The sequence below is a fragment of the Panthera uncia genome, assembly GCF_023721935.1.
Source record: "Panthera uncia isolate 11264 chromosome C1 unlocalized genomic scaffold, Puncia_PCG_1.0 HiC_scaffold_3, whole genome shotgun sequence".
NCBI lineage: Eukaryota > Metazoa > Chordata > Mammalia > Carnivora > Felidae > Panthera > Panthera uncia.
The window spans coordinates 7,017,456-7,038,320 of NW_026057584.1; the positions used below are offsets into that span (position 1 = coordinate 7,017,456).

The following is a 20,865-nucleotide window of genomic DNA, read 5'->3' on the forward strand; positions in this document are numbered from 1 at the left end:
AAGCGGTGGCAGGACAGAGCCCAGGGAGAAGATGGTCAGGGACCCTGGGGTGGGGTGGGGGGTGTGCAGGGCCGAGTGGCCGGGAGGACAAGGGTGAAGCTTACGTTTCAGTTTCCAGTCCCAGACATCAGTGGCCTCTGTTACCCATCAGCTGACAGAGCCTGGTTGGTGCTCGCACAGCCTGTGGCGGAACTTGGGGGAGACGCGTGAGGGGCATCGCACTTGCTCAGGCAGCGGCTAGAACACAAAGATGATGGGGAGTCCAAAGCACACCCCCCACTGCTGGTCCTCAACTCATTTCCCCTGGAAAGCCTCAGAAATGGTGGGGAGGGCCTGGACGTCCATCCTGGGTGGGGGTGGAAGCTCCAGGTCTATGCTCTTCCTCTGAGTGGGCAGCTACAGGTGGCTTGCGGAAGGCCCACCCATCCGGGCAGCCAGTGGGTCCCCAGGAGCCACAGGTATCATGCCCAGGTCCTCAGCCGTGGGGTGATGGCTAGACGGGGGGGTTGCCCTAAAGGATGCCTGGGTGTCTCCAGCTGTCCTTCCACCTTGGCCCTTGGCCTATCGAGTCAAAGGCTAGTACCTGGGGACTCTGGTGTTTCTGTGTGAGGAGCAGGAAGTGAGCCTGCAGGGCGAGGGGTTCCCATCTGACTGCAGGGAGGAGATACAGCTGGGATAGGCTTTCCCGCTCCATGGGTGCAGGGCAGCAAATGGTTAGCTCCACGGCTGCTGAGAACACCACTCCTTCCAGCTCCAGGCCTGGTGTCTGTGGACCTGAGCAGAGGCTGGGTAGCCTGAGGTGGTGGGGACAGCAGCCCTGGGCCAGAGCACCCTGGAAAGGGGGTGGGGTGGGTCAAGCGCACCCACACTGGCCCTCCCTGAATGCAGGGAGCTGGAGGCCCACAACCTGGGGACTGTTTACATGTGTTCACGGTCTCTGGAGCTCAGCCACGAACACTTACAAGAGCCAGCAGGACCTGGCGGCTGCAGGACAGCAGGTGGTGGTGGTGTGTCCGTGGGGGGGGGGGGGGGGGGGGGGAGACACTGGTGAAGCTGGCCGGCTGCCCGGGGCCTGGAATCCACAAAGCCGTGTAACATCTACTGGTCTCTGCCCAACTTCAACCCGGTGCTACAAAGTCCCCTCTAGTCAGGGTAATGAGTGCCCCTCACCACCATGAACCTCAACCTCCTCTCCTCCCGTGCCGGCCGCTCTGCAGCCCCAGCAGCCTAGGAGCATCTCTGTGGCTGAATGTCAGGAAAAAATGCCACACAGATGGGATCTGAGTGAGAAAGGCACAATTTATTGGTCACACAGACTGACACACACGGGGACGTGGGGTGCGTACCCATTCTCCTGTACTCACGCTTCTGGATTCGGTTTCCTACACTAATTCTGTATGTCAAAAAAGCAACACAAGAAAAGACGTCACCAACCTACCCTCCCAGTAACCAAGGAAGCAGAGCCAAAAGCCACGGAGTTCGGGAGGAGATGGCTACGCTGTCCTGAGAGCTGGAACAGAGAGGATCACCCTCGCTTGGCAGCCAGGCAGGAGAGCTCGGCTTTGGGAACGACGGCAGAGACTTTTCTCTTAGCACAATGAGATAAGTGCTGGGGGGATTGGCTCAGCCCACCGCCTGGTGATAGCTGCCCACCTCGAGGAGGGCCTGGGCGTCTCCAGCACAGGTGGAAGCCGGATGTCTCCACTGTAGAGTAGGAGCTGATTTTCCTTCCCTTTCCGACTGAAGAACTGAGATCCCTTCCCTCGGCGCCAGCTCTGCTGGACCCCCCAGGGCTTTAGCGAAAGCAGTGGGCATCACCGAAGCTAGACAAGGCCAGGTTTGTTGTACCCTAAATTAACCACTCACTCTTCAGCTCCCTAAAGGCCAAGCCCTGTCTCGCTCCAGGAAGGCACTGGCCTTAATTTTTAATGCTTTGTCCAAACCACTCAGAACACACTGTTTTGAACTGGGGGTCTGGGATGTGGTTTCGGTTGGCTGAAGAAGACACAACTTATGTTTGTAAAGCACTTAGCACAGTACCTAGCATGTGGTGAGTGCTCCATACATGTAGCCATTATTATTATTAATATTAATATTATTATTATTATTTTATATCTCCACCTGCAAATCAGCGCTTTAGTTCCTTTCTTCAAAATGATGACCGGAACAAGGCTCATGGGTCCCAAGTACCAAGATCAAGCTGGGGGCCCAAGTACACTTTCCCTTCCAACCTTAGCATTTGGTGCCAAGTTTCACAGCCAGAGCACTCTGTGACCACACAGAAGCTAGGCCCTCTCCTGAAAAATAGTAAGCCTTGCACAGGAAGCTAGGTAGGAGGAGTCAACAGGGGGTCCTGAGAGAGGGTCCGAGTGGCTTCACGCTGTTCCTCTGGGCTCCTGTCTCGCTGGCAGTTCACCAGGGGCTTTACTGTGGGACAAGAACAGAAGACTCTCAGTGCCAAAATCTCCACCAGGCCAGATCTAACTGAAGGTGCCCACGTCCTTACACAAGGTGGGCTAGATCAGGCTTCCTTTAACATGGTGCTACAAAGAGCCAACACACTGTTTTATGTAATTGATTTCTAATATATGTGCACATGTTATATGCATATGTGATTATAGTATACGGAAGAAATAATATGTAATGTATAATATATAGTTAATATGTAAATTATAACATAGTAATAACATATAATAAAATGCAACCCTCCCTATAAACCTATGAGGCAGATTCCATTAATAGCCCCCTTTTACAGATGAGTAAACTGAGGCTCAGGGCACAGAGCCAGAAAGTGGGAGAGCTGGGATCCAAACCCAAGACAGTCTGGCTCCTGAGGTAGTTCTTAACCACTATTAGTTTTGCTCAAAAAAAAAACCAAAAAACAAAAAAAAAACCAAACAATTTTATAGGAAGGAAGGGGACAGCGCATCTGAAGTCTCCAAAATACTGGGAAACATTTAAGTACTAACACTAATGATGGTGACCGTGAAATGTAAACGATCCGGGGTCTTTGTGTTAGTGGAGCCCGAGTTCCTGAAGGCCAGACACAGGAGGGCTCAGAGAGTTTGTCCCCAGCGCCTTATTTAGCCCTTTTAGTGTTGGAGCAGGCACTGGAGGTCTGGGTTCAAATTCTGAGATCTGAACAGGGGCCTGCTGTCTTATCACAGGCATGCACAGGCACCCCTGGGCACGCCCCCAGGCACAGGGGGGCCGGGGACCCCCCCCCCACTCTCCCTCCCTGGGCACGCCCCCAGGCACGGCCGCCGTCTCGCGCGCATGCGTACACGCACCCTCACCGCGCACCTGCATGGCCGTCCGGCCGAGCGGCGCGTCCTCGGGCCGGTGCTTGCCGTGGTGGGGCAGCTCGGCGTTCTCGCGGTAGTCGCGGCCCTTGGAGTGCTGCAGGTGCAGGACGGCGGGGCTCTTGACCGGGAGGGGCGGCCGCTGCGCCGGCGCGGGTGGGGTCTGCTGGCTCAGTTCGGACCTGGAAGGCTTGATGGGCCTCTTGGCCGGCACCGGGGCTTGGGAGCTGGCGGGGGCCTTGGCCTTGCCCTGGCTCTTGTCCCCGCCCGCGGGCCGGCTCTCCGCGGAGGACGAGCAGGTGAAGGAGCGGAGCCGGGGCGTGGGGCTGAGGAAGGGCGCGGGCGCGGGCTTGCCTGTCCCCTTGGTGCCCTCCGCCTCCTGGGCTTTGGGGAGCAGGATGCTGGGCGACAAGATTCCCGGGTCCGGGCAGGGCGGCGGCTCCTTCCTCAGCATTTTGGGCGATTCCTGCTCTTTCCTGGGAAGCAGCTTAGGGAAAGAACTCACAGACCCATAAAGCGGGTTCTCAAACATCTCAGGCTTGGTCAGCTGCGGGTCCTCCTGAGGGGAAGGTTCTGCTGAGTTCTTGCCCATGTCGCAGGGCCTGAAGGGTGGCAGAGAGGAGACACAGAGAAGCACGTGTGAACAATGGCTGCTTAATTCCGACGGGGTTTTCTTTTGCGGGGATCAAAACGTTTGGAGCCGGATGGAGGTGATGGTTGCCCAACTTTGTGATTGTTCTGAATGCCCCCGAAATGTTCACTTTAGTATATGTGCTGCCGAAGCGAGCGCAACTGTTCATTTTCAAATGGTTAATTTGGGGGATGCCTGAGTGGCTCAGTCGGTTCAGCCTCCAACTCTTGGCTCAGGTCATGATTTCAAGGTTGGTGGGTTCCAGCCCACACTGGGTTCTGAGCTGGCAGCAAAGAGCCTGCCCGGGATTCCCTTTCTCCCTCTCTCCCTTTCAACTTTTCCCTTTCCCCTGCTCGCGTGAGCTCTCTCTCTCTCAAAAATAAAACATAAAAAACAGATAAACAATAAAATGGTTAATCTGAGGGCAAGGAATGGGCTAAATGGGCGGTGGGTATTGAGGAGGGCACAGTCTTGAGCACTGGGTATTATACATAAGTGATGAATCACTGAATTCCAGTCCTGCAGCCAGTATTGCACTAAATGTTAAGCTAGAACTTAAATAAAATTGAAAAAAAGAAAGAAAAAGAAGCATCTAGCAATGATTTTCCTGGAGTTTCATATAAAAGATTTCCTTCAATTTTGACTGCGATGAGAAAAAAAATTGATTATTTTTTTAACGTTAAAATAAATTTTTTTAAATGTCTGTTTTTGAGAGAGATAGAATGCAAGTGGGGGAAGGGCAGAGAGAGAGGGAAACACAGAACCTGAAGCAGGCTCCAGGTTCCGAGCTGTCCAGCACAGAATGCAAAGGGGCCCAAACTCACGAGCCTGGGCGCCACCAAAATTGAGTATTTCTATTCTTTTTAAAAAAATGTTAATTTTGTAATGGGCATTTCATTTCAATTAAACAAATCTAAAAATGAGAGGAGACGGTGCCGTGTTGCTCATCTGTTGACGATCTCACAGGTAAGCTCACCTCTTGCCTTAGACCTTTTCACTGCTCACACTGGAGCACTAGGGAGCAAGGTGGGGGCTTCGCTGAAGGTTTCATAGGAGAAAGGGAAGAAGGAGTTCACTTCTACGGCACCATCAATGTCAAAGGCACCTCTTCAGTCCTTGTCAGAGAAGCCTGCCCTCCACACCCCCGCCCCTCACAGCAGCTAACGGACCTCCTTTCCTGGACTCCCCTCATAAGAACCCCACAGCCTCTATGTTGTCTCTAGCAAATTCTGTTCAGACCCTCAGAACAGAAGCCTGCGGGGGACCGCACCCCCTCAGCGACCTATCTGTGCTGCTCCAGGGCCCCAGCTCAAGGAGTTCCGTTTAACAGACAGCAGGGGCCCCCAGTGTGTGGGATGCTGCCTCAGGCACAGGAGGGGGCCACGAACCAGACAAAAATCTGTGCTCAGGGGACCGATGCTCCCAATGAGCACAGCATTCTTCCCAACCACACAGCCCTCTCTCCCTGGAGAGCTCCTGGTGAGTGTGGTTTCCTTCCCTCAAAGAGGGAAAGAAAAATGGGTGGCCGTGCGGAAACTCAGAGGGAACCGGGGGAGACGTGGGCCAGCGCCGGGCAAGCGGACAGGCCCGTCTGACACTGGGCAGTGCAGATACTCCCGGTTGCAACCGCAAGGAGGTTAAGAGCTGCCTGTGTTGATGTGTTTCCTGAATTGTTGCTGCTTTGACTCGAGGTGATTTCCTGCTGAGTGAATTATAATCAGGAATGGGAACACGTTTTACTTTCTGGCCAACAGCACAGTCTCCGGGAGGGGGGGGGGGGGGGGGTGTTCTGGGTTCTGCTTTCTGCAAAAAGGGGAAGCTGTCGTGAACAAGCAGGTCCCTAGGAAACCAATGAAGTGTTGAGGCCGCGATGCCTCTTACTGATGGAATGTGCACTGAAACACTGTTCCAAAGTCGCGGAAAGGCCAAGGCTAATAGGCTCTTCAGGGAATAGGCGTGGGCTCCAGGGACAGAGGCGAGATGTCACCCTCACATGGGTCCTCATGAGACGAGAGGCCACGGGTGTGGGGGAGGCGAGCCTCGGGGACATGCCAAAGGGGGCTTGACTGTTGACTTGGGGTTTTTGCTCATTACTCTTTGCAAAGACCTAGAAGCAGTTGCATAATCAGAATTGTTGGGCCTTGAACAAAGACTTTGAAAGCTGCCCCACCACGTCAGGCCACCCTCTGTACCCCTGCTGGATCCTCAAAGATCTTGGCTATGAATGGGTGCAGGGAGGAAGGTGCAGGAAGGTACAAGCAGCATCGACCAGACGTTTCCGATAGAGTCAAGAAGCTGAAAGAAAAATGCATGGCCTGATTCCTGGCAACTGAAATGACAGACAGGAGGATCAGGGGCAGGGCCGGGAAGAGAGCAGGGGGCAAGTTAAGACTTCCACCTGAGGGGGCTCTTGTCACTCCGAGAGAGGGGTCTGGTGGGGGCAGGGTGACTGGGGAAAACCACAAGAAATTCAAAAAGTCTTATTTCCCTGACCACAGGTTACAAGAAACCAAGTTCCAGAGGAGGCCATGGCTGTGGAATGAGTGAACCAATATCCAGGGGGCAAAATAACCCCACTTGTCAGATTCCAGAATCTTCCTTTCTAAAGCGAAGCACTGAGCAGGGTCTGACACAGGCCCCCCTTCCTCACCACACGACTTCAGCCCAGAGATATGTCCCAGCTTGCCCAGGATTCAAGAGTTCCCTGAGACATGGGTTCCCAGTGCTGAAATGGGGACAGTCTTGAGCAAACGGAAACGGCTGTTCGCTCCACCTGGGTGTGGGGTGGAGGTGGCAGGGAACAGAGGGTTCTGGGGACACCCCCCCCTCCAGCCTTTCACTCAGGTTGAGCCGGGGGTCTGAGTAGTGGAGAGGGTTGCCGCCAGGCATGGGAGCTGCTGGCTTCTTGCCTAGAATCACCTCGGTTGTGCGAAGTGAGCTTAGAACCCCACCCTGGGGACCCCTTCCCTACAGATGTGCCCGTTCTGAAGCTGTCACCCGTGGAACCAAAGAGAATACGTCCCCACCCAGTTCCAGGCTGTGTGCTGTGTTCAAGTTGTTAAGTACAAAGATACACTGACTTTGGCAACTTAAAATCATTACACTTAAAGAATCAGGGCTGCCACAGAGGGACCTTAGCACCCATCAAACGGTGGCTTTTGTTTCCATTTCCCAGGGAGAAACCTCTTCCAAGGCTCTTACAGGATGACCACAGTCCGAAAATATTATCAACAAACCCTGAAGACTAGGGCCACAGAGAGACAGGGTGAGGCTCAGAGGCCTCGCGACTGCTCCTGTCCTATCACGTCCTCCTCCCCTCTGTGCATCTGTCCAATTTGTTTTTAGCAAAAATGCTTGAGAAGCAAACCTGTAAAGTACCCCTCAATCCAAAGGAGGCTCCTGCCAGACGAGGTGTGCTGAGTAAGAACGATGATGTGTGACGACGGTCCCTTCCCTGGCTGCTCATAAATGATGGAAGAAACCATTGAGGAACAGAGGACCTCAGAGGGGAAGAGAGGTCCAGAAGCAGCCCCCTGAAGTCACTACCAAGACAGTGACCAAGGAAAGACGGTGCTCATGATATTTTGTACATCTCCAATCATCGTTGATCGGGATCTGCACTTTTAATTTCCCGATCATCCTGTGCTTACTGGAAAACTCGTAGGGCTCCCTCTCTGGCATTTCCATGAGGTGCTAAAGGATGGGTTCACGTGTGACGTGGCACAAGTGAGAAGCGGATGGAGATTTGGCTGCCTGGCCTGAGCTCCTCCTGGCTCTGTCCTCCTGGCCCAGTTCTAGATGCAGGCCAGCTTTCTCTGGGCTCCTGGCCTTTCCCAAAGTTTTTTGGCCAAACTCCTTCTGCAGGCCGGCTGCCCTCCCACCCTTCAAAATCCATGCCCCCACCCCCCACCCCATAGCTACTGCTTTTTCTTACTGGCCTCAAAAGGAGAGATGGAAAAGTTGTGGATGGGAACAGGACCCTTGTGGCTGAAAAAGCAGGGGAACTCAGAAATCCCCACCTGTTCCTTGAGAGGTTGCATGAAGGCTCACTGGTGATAGAAACATATTTTCCAATAAATGTAGTTTTTACGGGAAGTTGTTTTTTGGGGCACTATCTTAAAAAATGTTCTATTTTTTTTTAAGTCTTTCCAATTTATACCAATAGGGTAGGACATGGCGATTTCATAGGCATTTATTGAGTGCCTACTGTGTTCTAGGCCCTGAGGACGAGTCGATGACCAAAGTGGACACACAACCCTAGCTTCATGCAGCTTCTATTCTAGGGTCAGGTTTCCCGGTGATGAAAACCCAGGGAAGGGAGAGGACTTGATGAAGAGGACGCTCACCTTGACTCCTGTGTCCTGGGGCAGGGGACCCGGGTTGTTGTGGAGGACGAAAACTTCTTCGGTGATACGGGTGCCTGGGACGGTGGTGTTGGGGGGCTCTCTCCCCTTCCAGGCCCCAGGGATGAGTCCTTTAGTGGCTGGTCATAGCTCCAGGCTGTGGGCTGCTGGTCAGGGGACAAGGACTGTTTCATGTGTCCGAAGGGCACCACCCCCATGTAGTTGGGGTTGATGATTTCCGTGATGCTGGAGCCACTGCATGGAGGGACCCTGGAGGGGAAAAACACCCAAAGTCACACCCCAGGGCTCCCTTCCCTTCTCCAGGTCAGCACCCCATGAGGCCAGCATCCTCTGATGTCCCTCGGGGACCCCAGGTCCTCCGCGATTCCTTCACTCTTTGGACAGTGGATGCATTCATTCATTCATTCATTCATTCATTCATTCATTCATTCCTACAGCAAAATAGTTACGGAGTGCTTAGTAAGTACCAGGCCCTGGGCCAGAAGGTAATATGGGTGTGAACAGAGCAGCCAGTCTCTGTTCTCATAAAATCCACGTCTGACAGGCAAGAAAACAAAAACACAGTGACTAAGAAACACGGTGTTCACGTAGTGCTGAAGTCTGAGGGAAACAAAGGAGGCAGAGACAGACTAGCTGGAGGGCTGGGATGAACCGGGCACAGGGTGAGCAGAGAAGACCTATCTGAGGAGGCAGGTAAGGAAGGGAGGGGAGACGGGGGGGAGGCCCTGGTAGGAGGGGCTTCATAGTCCTGAAGGGCTGTGAGCAGGTGGGGAGAATGGATAAGAGGCTGGCGAGGTCAGGCTGTGGGGGGGGGATGCGGAGGGGGTGGTAAATGAACGGCTGGCTCCATCTGGAATGTGTTGGTTTGTACCACTGCGTGAGACATCAGGATGGGGACGGCCGTGCAGGCATTTGGAACGATAGGCGGGAGGTCACAGAAGTCAAGGCCGGAACCTCGACTGTCAGGGGGAGTCAGCTCAACACTGTGGAGGGCTGAACACTGAACTGGCTGAGGTGACCCTGGGAGACACACACACCGTGCTGCCCCTCGGCGACAAGAGTGTCGTCCTTCCTTGTGAGAGAGCGCTCTTATGAGAACCAACTAGTAGAGAGCTGAGTATACGGGTTACGAGCAAGGCTCCCCAGCTCTCATCTGCTCAACCAGCCTCAGTCTATCTCTTCCCCATCCGTCAATGCCTATTTAAGAAGCATTAGTTCGGGGCGCCTGGGTGGCTCAGTCAGTTAAGCCTCCGACTCTGGCTCAGGTCATGATCTCATGGTTCCTGAGTTCGAGTCCCACGTCGGGATCTGTGCTGACAGCTTGGAGCCTGGAGCCTGTTTCAGATTCTGTGTCTCCCTCTCTCTGTGCCCCTCCCCCACACAGGCTGTCTCCCTCTCTCTCTCTCTCTCTCTCTCTCCCTCAAGAATAAATAAACATTAAAAATTAAAAAAAAGAAGAAGGAGAAGCGTTAGTTCTAATACTAGCGAAATGGAAAAAGAATTTGTTGACCCTCACTGATCCTGATTCTGGAACCAAACAGACATCTGAGAGTTAGGATACATTCATTGATGGGATAACATTGGAAGAAAAAGATCGAAAGGGAACATTATATGGCTCTGAGGGTCAGAAGTTGCAAGTGGGCGAGGGACTGGCTGGGAGAGGGGAGACCTGGTGCATGGGTGGGGCAGGTGCGAGGACAAGGGCCGGAGGGACAGTGGTCTGGGGGCCCGAAGGAGGGGACTAAGCCGGGCTCTGCAGCGGCGTCTGGGATTTCGCGTTGGCTAACCGGCACGGCTTCGCCCCCTCAGCAGGCAAGCGGGCACAGGGACCATGACGACGCCGTCTGGCTTGATGCTAGGACTCGGGACCCCAGCAGTGAGCTGAGGCGGCCCTGCCAGTGGGGACTCCTGTCCCCTGGTCACATAGACTTTAATGTCTGATTCCCAGTCCAGGCTCTGCCAAGAGCAACCTGTGTGCACTTTCCTCGGTGATTGTTTTCCCCTTAGCAACAGGATGGGTTTTTTGACCACAGAGCCGCTGCTGTCACGGGTCCCCAGGAGACGCGGGAACCATTCCCCACAGTCACCTCTGCAGTGGCTTCCCCCTGGACTGGGCATCTTGCTGCTAGGCCGGGAGTTCCCAAATCAGGGGCTCACCTACTTTGCCTCGATTTCTCTGGACTCTGACACACGCCAAGGGCTCGGCCAATGTCAGTGAAGTCCACTGCTCTCTGACACAGAAGCGTCTCCTAGGCCGCACACAGATAGGCATACCCACCTGCCCGGGGCTGACAGCCGGAAAACGCCTCTCCCTGGCCAGAGCTCTCATTCCCTCCCGGTCCCTGGTTTCTCTGTGCTCCACTCACCCTCCCCTGGGTCCTGGGTCTGCATAATCACATTAGTTGGTGGGGAAGCCCTGGCAACCCCCCCTGTTCTACCTGTTGGCGGCAGGTTCCCACTGCTTCATGGGGTCATGGCTGGTGAGGCTCTTCAGGGACTTGGGCCCGCTGGACTCATCTCGCTCAGTCTTCACAAAGTCTGCAGGGTGAGATACAGCAAACAGCACGTGAGGGCCAGAGCGCCCAGCATGGGCCAGGATGGTATAGAAGTTTCCATTGGCAGCCGACGCGGGACAGTCAACCGTGGCTGTCTGGGAGGTGGGCCAAGCAAGATTCTGAGGCCTCACATGAGTTCAGTGATCGAAGAAGGATGCGTGCCCCCGCTCCACGGGGAGAAGAGTCCACACCCAGAGTTGTCTTGTCATGTGACATGTCCAACTTATTGGTCTCACAAGGGGCAGGGAAACATTTCTTGGCAGATCCGAATGAAACAAACATTAACAAGGTGGCTCCGTAAGAGCATCCGAGACCAAAGCCAAGCTCGTCTAAAGGGGAACTGGGACGCCATCTTCCTTTCGGACTCTGGCTTGTGCTTGCACAGGAGGCAAGTCCCTCTCCCCCCAGCCTGTGGTTCTGCTGGAGAAAGGAGCTCCCACAGGGCAGAAGAGGGAGCCCCATCCACAGGAGATAGTACCCCTGGGGGCCCAGAGCCCTCCCAGAAGCAGGGAGTGCTGACCGTCTACACACGGTGAGTCCTGCTCTCACTATCCATGTGAGACTCAGGCCCCCGTGGTGTTTATGGATTCCACCTTAGCACCCTGTGAACCTGTACTCTCACCCTGGGCTAGGCGCCTGCTAGATATATGACCTTCAGCCAAACACTGAACTTCTCTGCGCCTCAGTTTCCCCATCTACCACACAAGGACGAAAGCGGGCTGTCGGGGCTACTGCAAGGCATTAACGGGATGACATTCAGAAGACCATCGTTTCCCACATTATCCAGCATCAAGTTAAAGTCCAACTCATTTTAGGCATTGTTGTTAGAGTGCTTTTGAGTAGGAATTAAAGGCAAAAGGAAGGAAAAACCACCTGTTGTTTGTGTGGGAAGCAAGAAATGCTTGATTGACACATTTTGAGCAGCTCTGTATCCCTCAAATCATTTGTTATTTCAAGCAGAGAGGTTTTAATGTGATGGATACTACTGAGGACTCTACACGCTAGTTTCCAAGTTTAAAATTTTGGGGAAGGATTCTGAGAAAATTACAGATTTGAGTCTAGAAACGTCCTCGTGTTCCCGGCTATTAAGGTCTCTTGGCCGCGTTTCAATATTCCCCAGAGGAGCGGTGACAATTCTTATCTAGAGATGAGGCATCTACAATTCCCTAAAGGGAATCAGCGGAGTCTCCTCTGGGGACAGACAGGAGAGGACTCCCCAAGGCTGGGACATCACGTGGGGTGAAGAAACACTGTCAATGAGCATTTGTTCCCAAGCATGGCTGCACAGTGTCCTTTCTGAGAGCCACGAGAAACATGTCCTCCTGACGGCCAGCAGAAAGAAGCAAGTGTCGTTTTGCAGGACACAAAGAGTTGAGGTCAAGCTGGAAGAGGTGCTGGGGGACCCTGCCAAGGAACAGAGGAGAAGATGGGGCTGTTTTGGGCGGTGGGTGGGGCCTAGGTAGGGAAAAGCCAAGGAAATGTGCCAAGTACGAGGATGGGGCCGCTTTTTAGCGCACAGGGTGTGTGACAGCAATCTGGAAGGCCCAGAAGCCCTGGCCGGCACCATGAGGGCAGGGCGTAGCTACGTAGGTATGTATGTGTGAGCTGCAGCCTGGAAAGAACTATTCAGAATCAGGCAGGTTTATTGTATAATCTTGGTCTTTCTGGTAGAGGTGCTAACTGGGAGTGACAAGGCCTAAAAGACTAACAGGAGACAAGAGCAGCAGAGCATCTGGAAAATTCACGAGCTTCCCATCCTTACAGATGGAAGGTGACTGGGGTCAGGGAACGAAGACGTGCGGCCGTGGGATGTTGCGGTTCTGTAGGGACATTCTTGAGTCAGTTAAGAATCGGGCCAGATGGTCTCTGACATCCCTTGTGATGCTGGATTTCTGTTCTGAGGCCACAGCAGAGAGAACACGCAATGGCTGAGGGGAGAGAAATGTCTTTCCTGTCCCTAAGCCAGCAGCACTGAAGAGTGAGCAGGGGAGGGCTCGTGCCCACTCACCATAGAGCTTTTCCCTTGTCTTGCCCTGGGACGTCTGCAGCTTAATCTCCCCCCGGAAGTGGCCTGTCATCTCTCCGTGGTGGGTGAGAGGCGTGTAGATGGGGAGCAGAGTTTCCGTGGCCTCTAACCGTAAAGCGATGCAGCCTTCGCCTGGGCAGGTGGGGAGAACAACAGTCATGTCAAGAGGCATTTCACGGGAGAAACACCACGCATTCAGCCTGGAGATTAACTCCACCGTCCAAAGATGATCCTTCGAAACAATGTCCAAGGTGGGCATTATCGAATAAAGCTTTTAGAACAACGCCTCAGCAATTTGGGAAAAACATTTCAAACCTTATAGTGGAATGAACTCCACGTGGATTAGTTGATGTAAAAAAAAAAAAAAAAAAAAAAGAATTAAATCCTAGAAAATCCAGCAGACAAGCAGACTTAACCACTAATCTGATTGCGGGAGCGAATGATAACTTCCTAGGGCTTGAGGCAATGTAAGAAATGACAAAACAGACCGACAGGTAAGAAGATATAAAAGCTTAAAACTTCTGCACAGAGACAGAAAGGAAAATGTGAAAGAGACCGATGGCTTCGTGAACCCCACAAGGAACTCCTCAAAATCAAATCCCAGCAGGTAACTGGGCATATAACTCAACCAGGTATTTCACACAAAAAGAATTGTAACTGGTTAATTTCAATAAATGGAAACTAGTTCAGTCTTCCCTGCCATCAAAAATGCAAATTAAGACAGCCCTAAGGGACTCTCTTACAGACAGGAAATTAGTACAAGATGGAAGGAAGCAAAAGAATCCCCAGAACCAGCAAGGATCTGGGGAAACCCGTACCCTTGGACATGGCGAGGTCAACGTGGCAAGACTTTTTTTTACAGCAATCAGTTTGATAACGAGTGTCAAGAATCACCAACGTATTTGTGCCCTTTGACCCGGCACACGTGGGAACTTATCCTAAAGAGAGGATTCGAAAGAATAAAAATGTGGCTGAAGGAGGATCAAAAATGTTCACAAAGACATCCGTCTCAGCATTATTGAGAACACGGCCAGGAATAATCAACAGCAAACCCATGGGATATCATTAAGCCATTAAATGCAGCCGTCGTGAAGGCCGTACAGGAGGATGATCACGAAAACGTGTATCATCTGACAGGTCTATCACTGGGGGAGAAAGAAAATTAAAAATGGCACCTCTGTGGTGGTTGTAAATATAGAAATCTATGCATGCCTATGTATGAGGATAGAAGTATGAGACCAAAATAAACATGGTTCCCGTTGTGGGGAATGAGACTGTGGGCTGGCTTTTTTTTCCCATTATTATTACGATATGCTGTTTGTGTGAATACCAAGAGGCAGAAACAAAGGAAGAAGACAGTATTTGAACAAGAAAACGGAACCATCCTTCCTGTGCTCCTGTGTGCTACCACCAAAACTTCAAACATTCTGACTCCACATGGATCTGTTCTCTTTGCCCCAACATGATGGATAGGGGATCCCCCATCCAGGGCCGGTACAATCCTCAGGCTCTGGCCACCCCTGCCTGGCTCTGGGACCCTCTGTCCAGTGCTGTGCTAGGAGGGGGTGAAGGGCCAGGATTCTGGAGCTGAGTTGCCGGGGTTCAAGTCCAAGGTCACACGGTAGCCTGTCAAAGTCACTCAGTGGCCAAGGACAAGTAACCTTGGACAGGTCACTTCATTTCCTCACCTCTGCAGCTAAGGTAGCCATTGTACCTACGTTCCAGGGCTTTTGGCGAGCCTGGACAGTAGGCCACCAACACATAGACACCCTTGTGTCTTCGGCCTCTTTGTTTCCTGACTGCCCCTGATTAGCATTTGAACACCTTCAAATTCCTTCCATTGAAAACTGAACACCCTCCTGGGACCAGGATTCATTTTTGTCTGCCTCTTGCAAGGAGCTGCTTGATCTGGCTCCTGCCTCCAGCCTCGCTCTGGCCACCTGCCCCTCTTATCCCTGTGTTCTAACCACAATGAGTGTATGGAGTTCGAACCTGACATTGGGCTGGAGCCACGCACTGGCTGAAGAAAATGTCATAGAAGATGACGTCGCTCTAGTTGGTGTCTGCCCAGTATGGGCACTGACCAACGCCAGACAGACATGGGCTCAAATTTGGGCTCAGCCAGTTTCTACCTGTGACTTAGGCAAGTCCCTTAAGCTCTCTGAGCCTCAGTTTACTCACCTACTGATTGACAGAATAGTACGTGCTTTATAAGGTCTTGTCAGGATTAAATGATGCCTGCAAAGCACCTGCCACAGACTCTTGACACAGGAAAGACTCCATAAACGAGAGGAGCTGTGGCTACTGGTTATTCCTCCCAGAAGCCCGACAAGGCAGGAAGGGTGAGTTACCAGTAACTGTCCCTCCGGCAGCCCTGGGAGGAGGAGAGGGGGGACAGGAGAGCAGGATGGGGAGCGGGAGGTGGGCTTTCTGGAACGGAGATGCCAGTGCCTCCCTTACATGAGAGGCCACCGGCTAACAGCAGGTGCAGCAACCTTTCCAGGGACCCTTACCATATGATTCGTCGCTGTCAGAGGACTTAATGCTAATCAGGATGTGCTGGTCCAGCAGGTACTCGGGGTCAGAGATAATGGGCTTCAGCTGCACAGAGAAGGGGACAGGGTTAGAGCTGACTCCCAGAGGACATGATCATCGTGGTGGGAGTGACGGTAGAGCGCAGGGAGCTTCTGTCAGGGTGCCCTGGTGGGATTATAGAGGGTACAGAGAGGGTGCCGTCAGGTGACAGGGATGGGTGGAGGGTCAGGGGGCCCCTTAGGTGCTGTGGGGCAGTGGGTGAAGCTGGAGAGTGAGGAGGGGGCTGGGAGCCAACTAGATAAAGAGGGGGAATGCCAGGACCAGACAGGCATTCCAGAAAGTTCCATCAGGCTTCAGGATGCCTCAGCAAGGAGGCGGGTGGGATGGAGACCCTGAGGGAGGTGGCAGTGAGGTGGAGAGGAGGGACAGAGGCAGGAGGAAGAGCAGGTCTTGGTAGCAGTGAGGATGTAGGGCCAGGGTACCCTGGAGTCCCCTGAACCAGACGGGGGTACATGTGTTATATGGATGGGGACGCTGGCATCTTTCACAACTTGACCGAAGGAGGAGATGGGCCATTTGGTTGCCATGTGGGGCAGCCGGGAGGGGAGGAACGGAAGGGTCCGGTGGGTGGCTGAGGCAGGATGTCACCTTGGAGACCTAAGCCACAGGGATTCAGGTACCTGAAAACAGCCCCAGTATGAAGACTTTTGACAGCTATGGCCTTGTGGAGGACCCCGATCAGAAGTGCTCCCCAATTAGGAGACTCTGTGATGTGGCCCAAGAACGGGTTCCAATCAACAGCCCCCCAAAACTGCCCATGTCCCACTCAAGCCTTAGGAGAGGATGGGTCCTTCCGCCTGTTTAAGGCCATCTTGTAAAGCTCACCTTGGGCGTCACCTCTGAGGGAACCTTCCAGGAGAGCCCCTGGGACTCTTGCCGCATACAACAGATCTGCCTGGCCTGAACTCCCCTCTGCATACCCTTTCCTCATTATGTGACAGAAAACCCCACAAGGTCCTACTCCGCCGCGCACCCAGCGTGAACACCCAGACGTGGCCACCGTCAACTCAACGTCACAAAAGCTTTTCTGGATCCCAGGTAGAACACCAATTTTTTTTTTCTATAAGAAAGAGGAACGTGTTGCCAGTACGGTCGGTCTATGTGTTTTCAATTCCACCCTCTGCTATCACGGGGCCATGGACACGTCAAGCTCTTTCCGAACCCGGCGTTCAGGTAGGAGCAATGAACTCCTCTCTGCCCCTTCACTTGATCCCCCAAGCTGGGCTGAGCAGGTGAAAGGCCACTGCAGGAGGATCAGGACCTCGGGGCCTGGGGCCTGTCATTGCAGCTGTGTGGCTGTGAACCAGCCTCTCTGGGATCTGCCTCAGTTTCCTTCTTTGTAAAGTCACATGGTCAGACAAATCCATCTCTGGATCTCTTCCGTGATCCATTAAGGAATGCTGGGGCCACAGGGGCTGGCGAATGCCAAGTTCTCCCCGGCTACATCGTGTTCTTGACTTACCTTTGGAAGGGTCTCGCCAAACTTCACCACCAACTCCCCCTCGCTTCCTTCTTCATTTTCTCCCTCCTGACTCTTAACAAAACCTGACAGAGGACAAGAAGGCTGGTTTTCAAAGAACAAACAAGAGCCAGACAGAGAAGACTCCTAGGGTCGCCCCACCCAGACCGAGGAAGATATTCTCCCTCTTTCTTTTTTTAAAAAAAAATTTTTTTTAACGTTTATTTATTTTTGAGACAGAGAGAGACAGAGCATGAACCGGGGAGGAGCAGAGAGAGAGGGAGACACAGAATCAGAAGCAGGCTCCAGGTTCTGGGCTGTTAGCACAGAGCCCGATGCAGGGCTCGAACTCACGGACCGTGAGATCGTGACCTGAGCTGAAGTCAGACGCTTAACCGACTGAGCCACCCAGGTGCCCCATATTCTCCCTCTTTCATCTGTAGGGGCCATAGCACTGCTTCAGAGTCAGGCTTGTGGGGGATTCTGTTTTGATGCAGGGGATGGTCATTTGCCAACACGGTTGGATTATTTTTAGGAAAAACTCAGAGACTTCCCTCCTTTTCAGCTCCTTTTTTTGCAACAAACCAGGCAACAAAGAAATCATCACATCACAGGCAAGGAGATTAGGAAACATGACAGCTTGTCCCACGCCACTCAAGATAGCAGCCTTTCGAAATGCTAATTTAAGCTTCCTAATATGCTGTTTCCATAGAAATGTATGCAAATGTCTCGATAGTTTATTAAAAACACCCGCACAAAAATCCTCATCATTTTTGGAGGTGCCTTGCCCCTGCTTGGTGACTCGGGACCTGGAAACTTCGCGGAGAAGGCAGGTCTGTCAGCAAGACTGAGCCCGGGCTGAGTGGGAGAAGGAAGGGAGGGGAGTGGGGCAACTCCTCTTCTGGATTTCTGGAAGCAGCCGTCATCCTGTCCCAAAATGCCTCCTTCGATGGAGTTGATTCTGCCCCCCTCCCCCCACTCCAGACCATCTCGGCGAGGGGAGCTAGAAACCACACAGAGCTTGCCTCAAAACAGCTTTAGACAATATGCCTAGAAATGTCACCCGGAAATGGTGTTTGCTAAACACAGTTTGCGCTAACTGCTGCTGGCTGGGAGCAGGCCGTCCGTCTCTCGCTTGCTTGTGGATGCTCCAGAACACCTGAGAAAGATGCCCGTCGTGTACAAAGGAGCAGAGGACTCCGGAAGGAAGGACAGGTGGCTACCAGCGGCTGGTCAGGCCCGGCACTGGCCTCCACGAGCTCTGGACCTCCACCCAGGACCCTCGGGTTGAGTCAGAGCCCCAGCTTGGGGAGGGGAGGGACCCTCGGGGGCTACACTCGAGGGGCAAGGAGAGGAGCCAGCGGCCTGGTCACCTCCAAGGGCTGACGACGGGTCAGTGTTTCAGTGACTGTCCCTGCCTCTGAGGCCACAACGGCAGGATCACAAGCCGCCGGGGGGTGCCCCCACAGTAACCACAGACTCCAACGCTCCCCCTGCAGACCCCCGTGAGGCCCATCTGTGAATCCTTCCCAGAGAGAAGAGTGGCGAGGCGCCACCAATGAAAAGGCACCTAAGAAAAAGAGTCCTGCCTGCACGGCCAACAGGTAGCAGCTCGGCACCCACTTACTCTCTAAGCAGCTTGAGTGGAACTCCAGGTAGAACTTGGTCTGGGACTTGGTCTTCAGCGTGGCAAAGCACCTGAGAAACTCGATCTGCCCTTGGCTGTCGACGGTCCCGGGGCCTGGAACAGGTGACAAAGAGATGTGGCTCCACAATGTGCCCAGAGAAGGTGAGGTCCAGGTGAAGGAGAGATTTCCCTGAATCCCACCACATGCGCTGAGCAACGGCAACGGTGGGAACACCCTCTCTGATGTGCGGAGAGCAGGGTGGGAAGAGCAAAGACTTCAAGGAGCCAAGAGCCCGACGCCCTTAGCCTCAGTGCCTCAGTCTCCCCATTTGTTCTGGCAAAGAGAGCTTGTATAAAGGCTCTGGTCGATACCCAAATCTGTGTCGTTTCTCGGTCCGGGTAGCAAGGGCTACCTGCTCTTTCTGCCTCTGGCTGACCTCCCTCCACTCCTTCTTTACCCTCATCCACAGTTGGCTCCTCATGGCACTCACGGAGGGGATTGTGTTTGCAAGTGTCCTCAGGCTGGCTTTGAACAAGTTCCATCCTTCCGTGTAAATTCTGAGCCACCCGAGAGCAAGGACAGACATCCCGGTCCACTGTCCCGCCCGTGCGCCCTTCTTTCCTTTCTATTCCTTTTCCCCCAGCTTTATTGAGGAATAACTGGCAAATGTGATTGTGCATATTCAAAGGGTACAGCGTGATGCTTTGATACACATATACGCTGTGAAATGCTTACCAAGATCAAGACAATTCACACATCCGTCACCCACATAATTAACTGGTTTGTGTGTGTGTGTGTGTGTGTGTGTGTGTGGTGAGAATGCTTCAGATCTACTCCCAGCAAATCTCCAGTTTACAATACTGTATTATTACCTGTAGTCATCATGCTATTAGCTCCCCAGAATTTACTCATCTTGTAACTGAAAGTCTGGACCTTTTGACCTCCATCTCCCCATTTCCCGCTCCCTTCAGCCCCTGGCAACCACCCTGCTACTGTTTCTACGAAACTGGCGGTTTCTTCCAAGATCCCGCGTGGAGGTGATAGCATACACCTATGGTACTTTTTCTCTCTGGCTTATTTCACTCAGCTTTCTTTTATGTTCTTAAATCCCACAGCATCTAGACCAGGCTCTGCTTAGGAAGAGTCAACCTATGCTCAATCCAGGTCATGGGCATTTGTGTCTTCTGTGTACTGGGTGCCAGTGGAGGGAAGGCAAGCCTGATACCGATGATGTGATGAGGGTCCTCACCGAGGGTGTGATGGCGTCAGCCACCCCATCAAAGCTGCAGGAACTCAGAGAGATGGGAGATGGGTGAGAGGCCTGGGAGAGATGGAAGGTTCTGGAAAGACAGTGCTCAGAGCTAGCATGGAGACAGGGTGGTGGATTAAGACTGTGTGGAGAGGGGAGGGCACACTGCTAGAATAGATGTTAGACCCAACAGCATGGAGACGAGTGTCCCAGAAAGACAGTACTCCAGTCGCGCCCACATCCTTCATGGCACGGACACACAGTAATACAGGCTTTTCCTACCTGCGTTGAACCCCCCACTCAACCGTCCTAAATTAACCCGGACTGTCTGCTGACCACAGAAGAGGGGTGGGGGAGGGTTACAGAGGAGGTGACAACATGGCTCCCCAGTCACCCAGGCCCAGGCTGGATGCACCACAGAGAACACCAGACCCCTGCTGGGATGACGGTGGCCTGGTGAGCCGGGCTGAGCTGGATTACTTGAAAATTTACCTGCAGATCTAAGTATTATTTACTCTAGCATTTCCCAAACTCAGTCACCACATCCCATCCTTACAATGTTCACTGTCTCCGCCCACCGTGCACCCACGTGAATGCTGACTTAATATTTTCTTTAAATAGACTCACTGTTTAAACTTAGGCAAACATGTTTAAGTAAGAAAGGACACCACGAGACTGAATGAAAAACCAGCGTGGCTTGCCTTTACACAGAAGAGACAGATGCAAAACATGTCAAAATAAACGCATTACTCTCGAATGTTCATCCGTGGCCCACCCGGAATGGCCTTTGGTGGTGGACATGCCACACCTTGGAAAAACATTCACTTACTCAACTTTTTAAATTTTATTTTAAAAAACATTTTAAGTTTATTTATTTATCTGAGGGAGAAAGTAAGCAGGGGAGGGGCAGGGAGAGAGGGAGAGAGAAAACGTCAAGCAGGCTCCAGGCTGTCAGCACAGAGCCCAATGGGGGCCCAAACCCACGAACCGTGGGATCATGACCGGAGCCGAAACCAAGAGACAGACTTGGCGGCTTAACTGAATGAGCCACCCAGG

General features: G+C 52.9%; 1 protein-coding gene across 3 annotated transcripts in view; it reads right to left on the reverse strand.

Moving 5' to 3' along the window:
* Window positions 1-1,743: 1,743 nt before the first annotated feature.
* INPP5D (inositol polyphosphate-5-phosphatase D) overlaps window positions 1,744-20,865 on the reverse strand; it is a 121,296-nt gene continuing 102,174 nt past the window's right edge. For 2 of the 3 annotated variants that reach the window (XM_049614663.1, XM_049614660.1), the window contains 8 exons: window positions 18,560-18,673; window positions 16,936-17,018; window positions 15,392-15,479; window positions 12,861-13,010; window positions 10,736-10,835; window positions 8,280-8,546; window positions 3,291-3,904; window positions 1,744-2,427 (listed from right to left, as the gene is read on the reverse strand). In XM_049614663.1, coding sequence (XP_049470620.1) covers window positions 2,327-2,427; window positions 3,291-3,904; window positions 8,280-8,546; window positions 10,736-10,835; window positions 12,861-13,010; window positions 15,392-15,479; window positions 16,936-17,018; window positions 18,560-18,673 — 1,517 coding nt within the window. In that variant the 3' untranslated portion in view covers window positions 1,744-2,326. The remainder of the gene's footprint in view (window positions 2,428-3,290; window positions 3,905-8,279; window positions 8,547-10,735; window positions 10,836-12,860; window positions 13,011-15,391; window positions 15,480-16,935; window positions 17,019-18,559; window positions 18,674-20,865) is intronic. The other variant, XM_049614661.1, reaches the window with a different exon arrangement.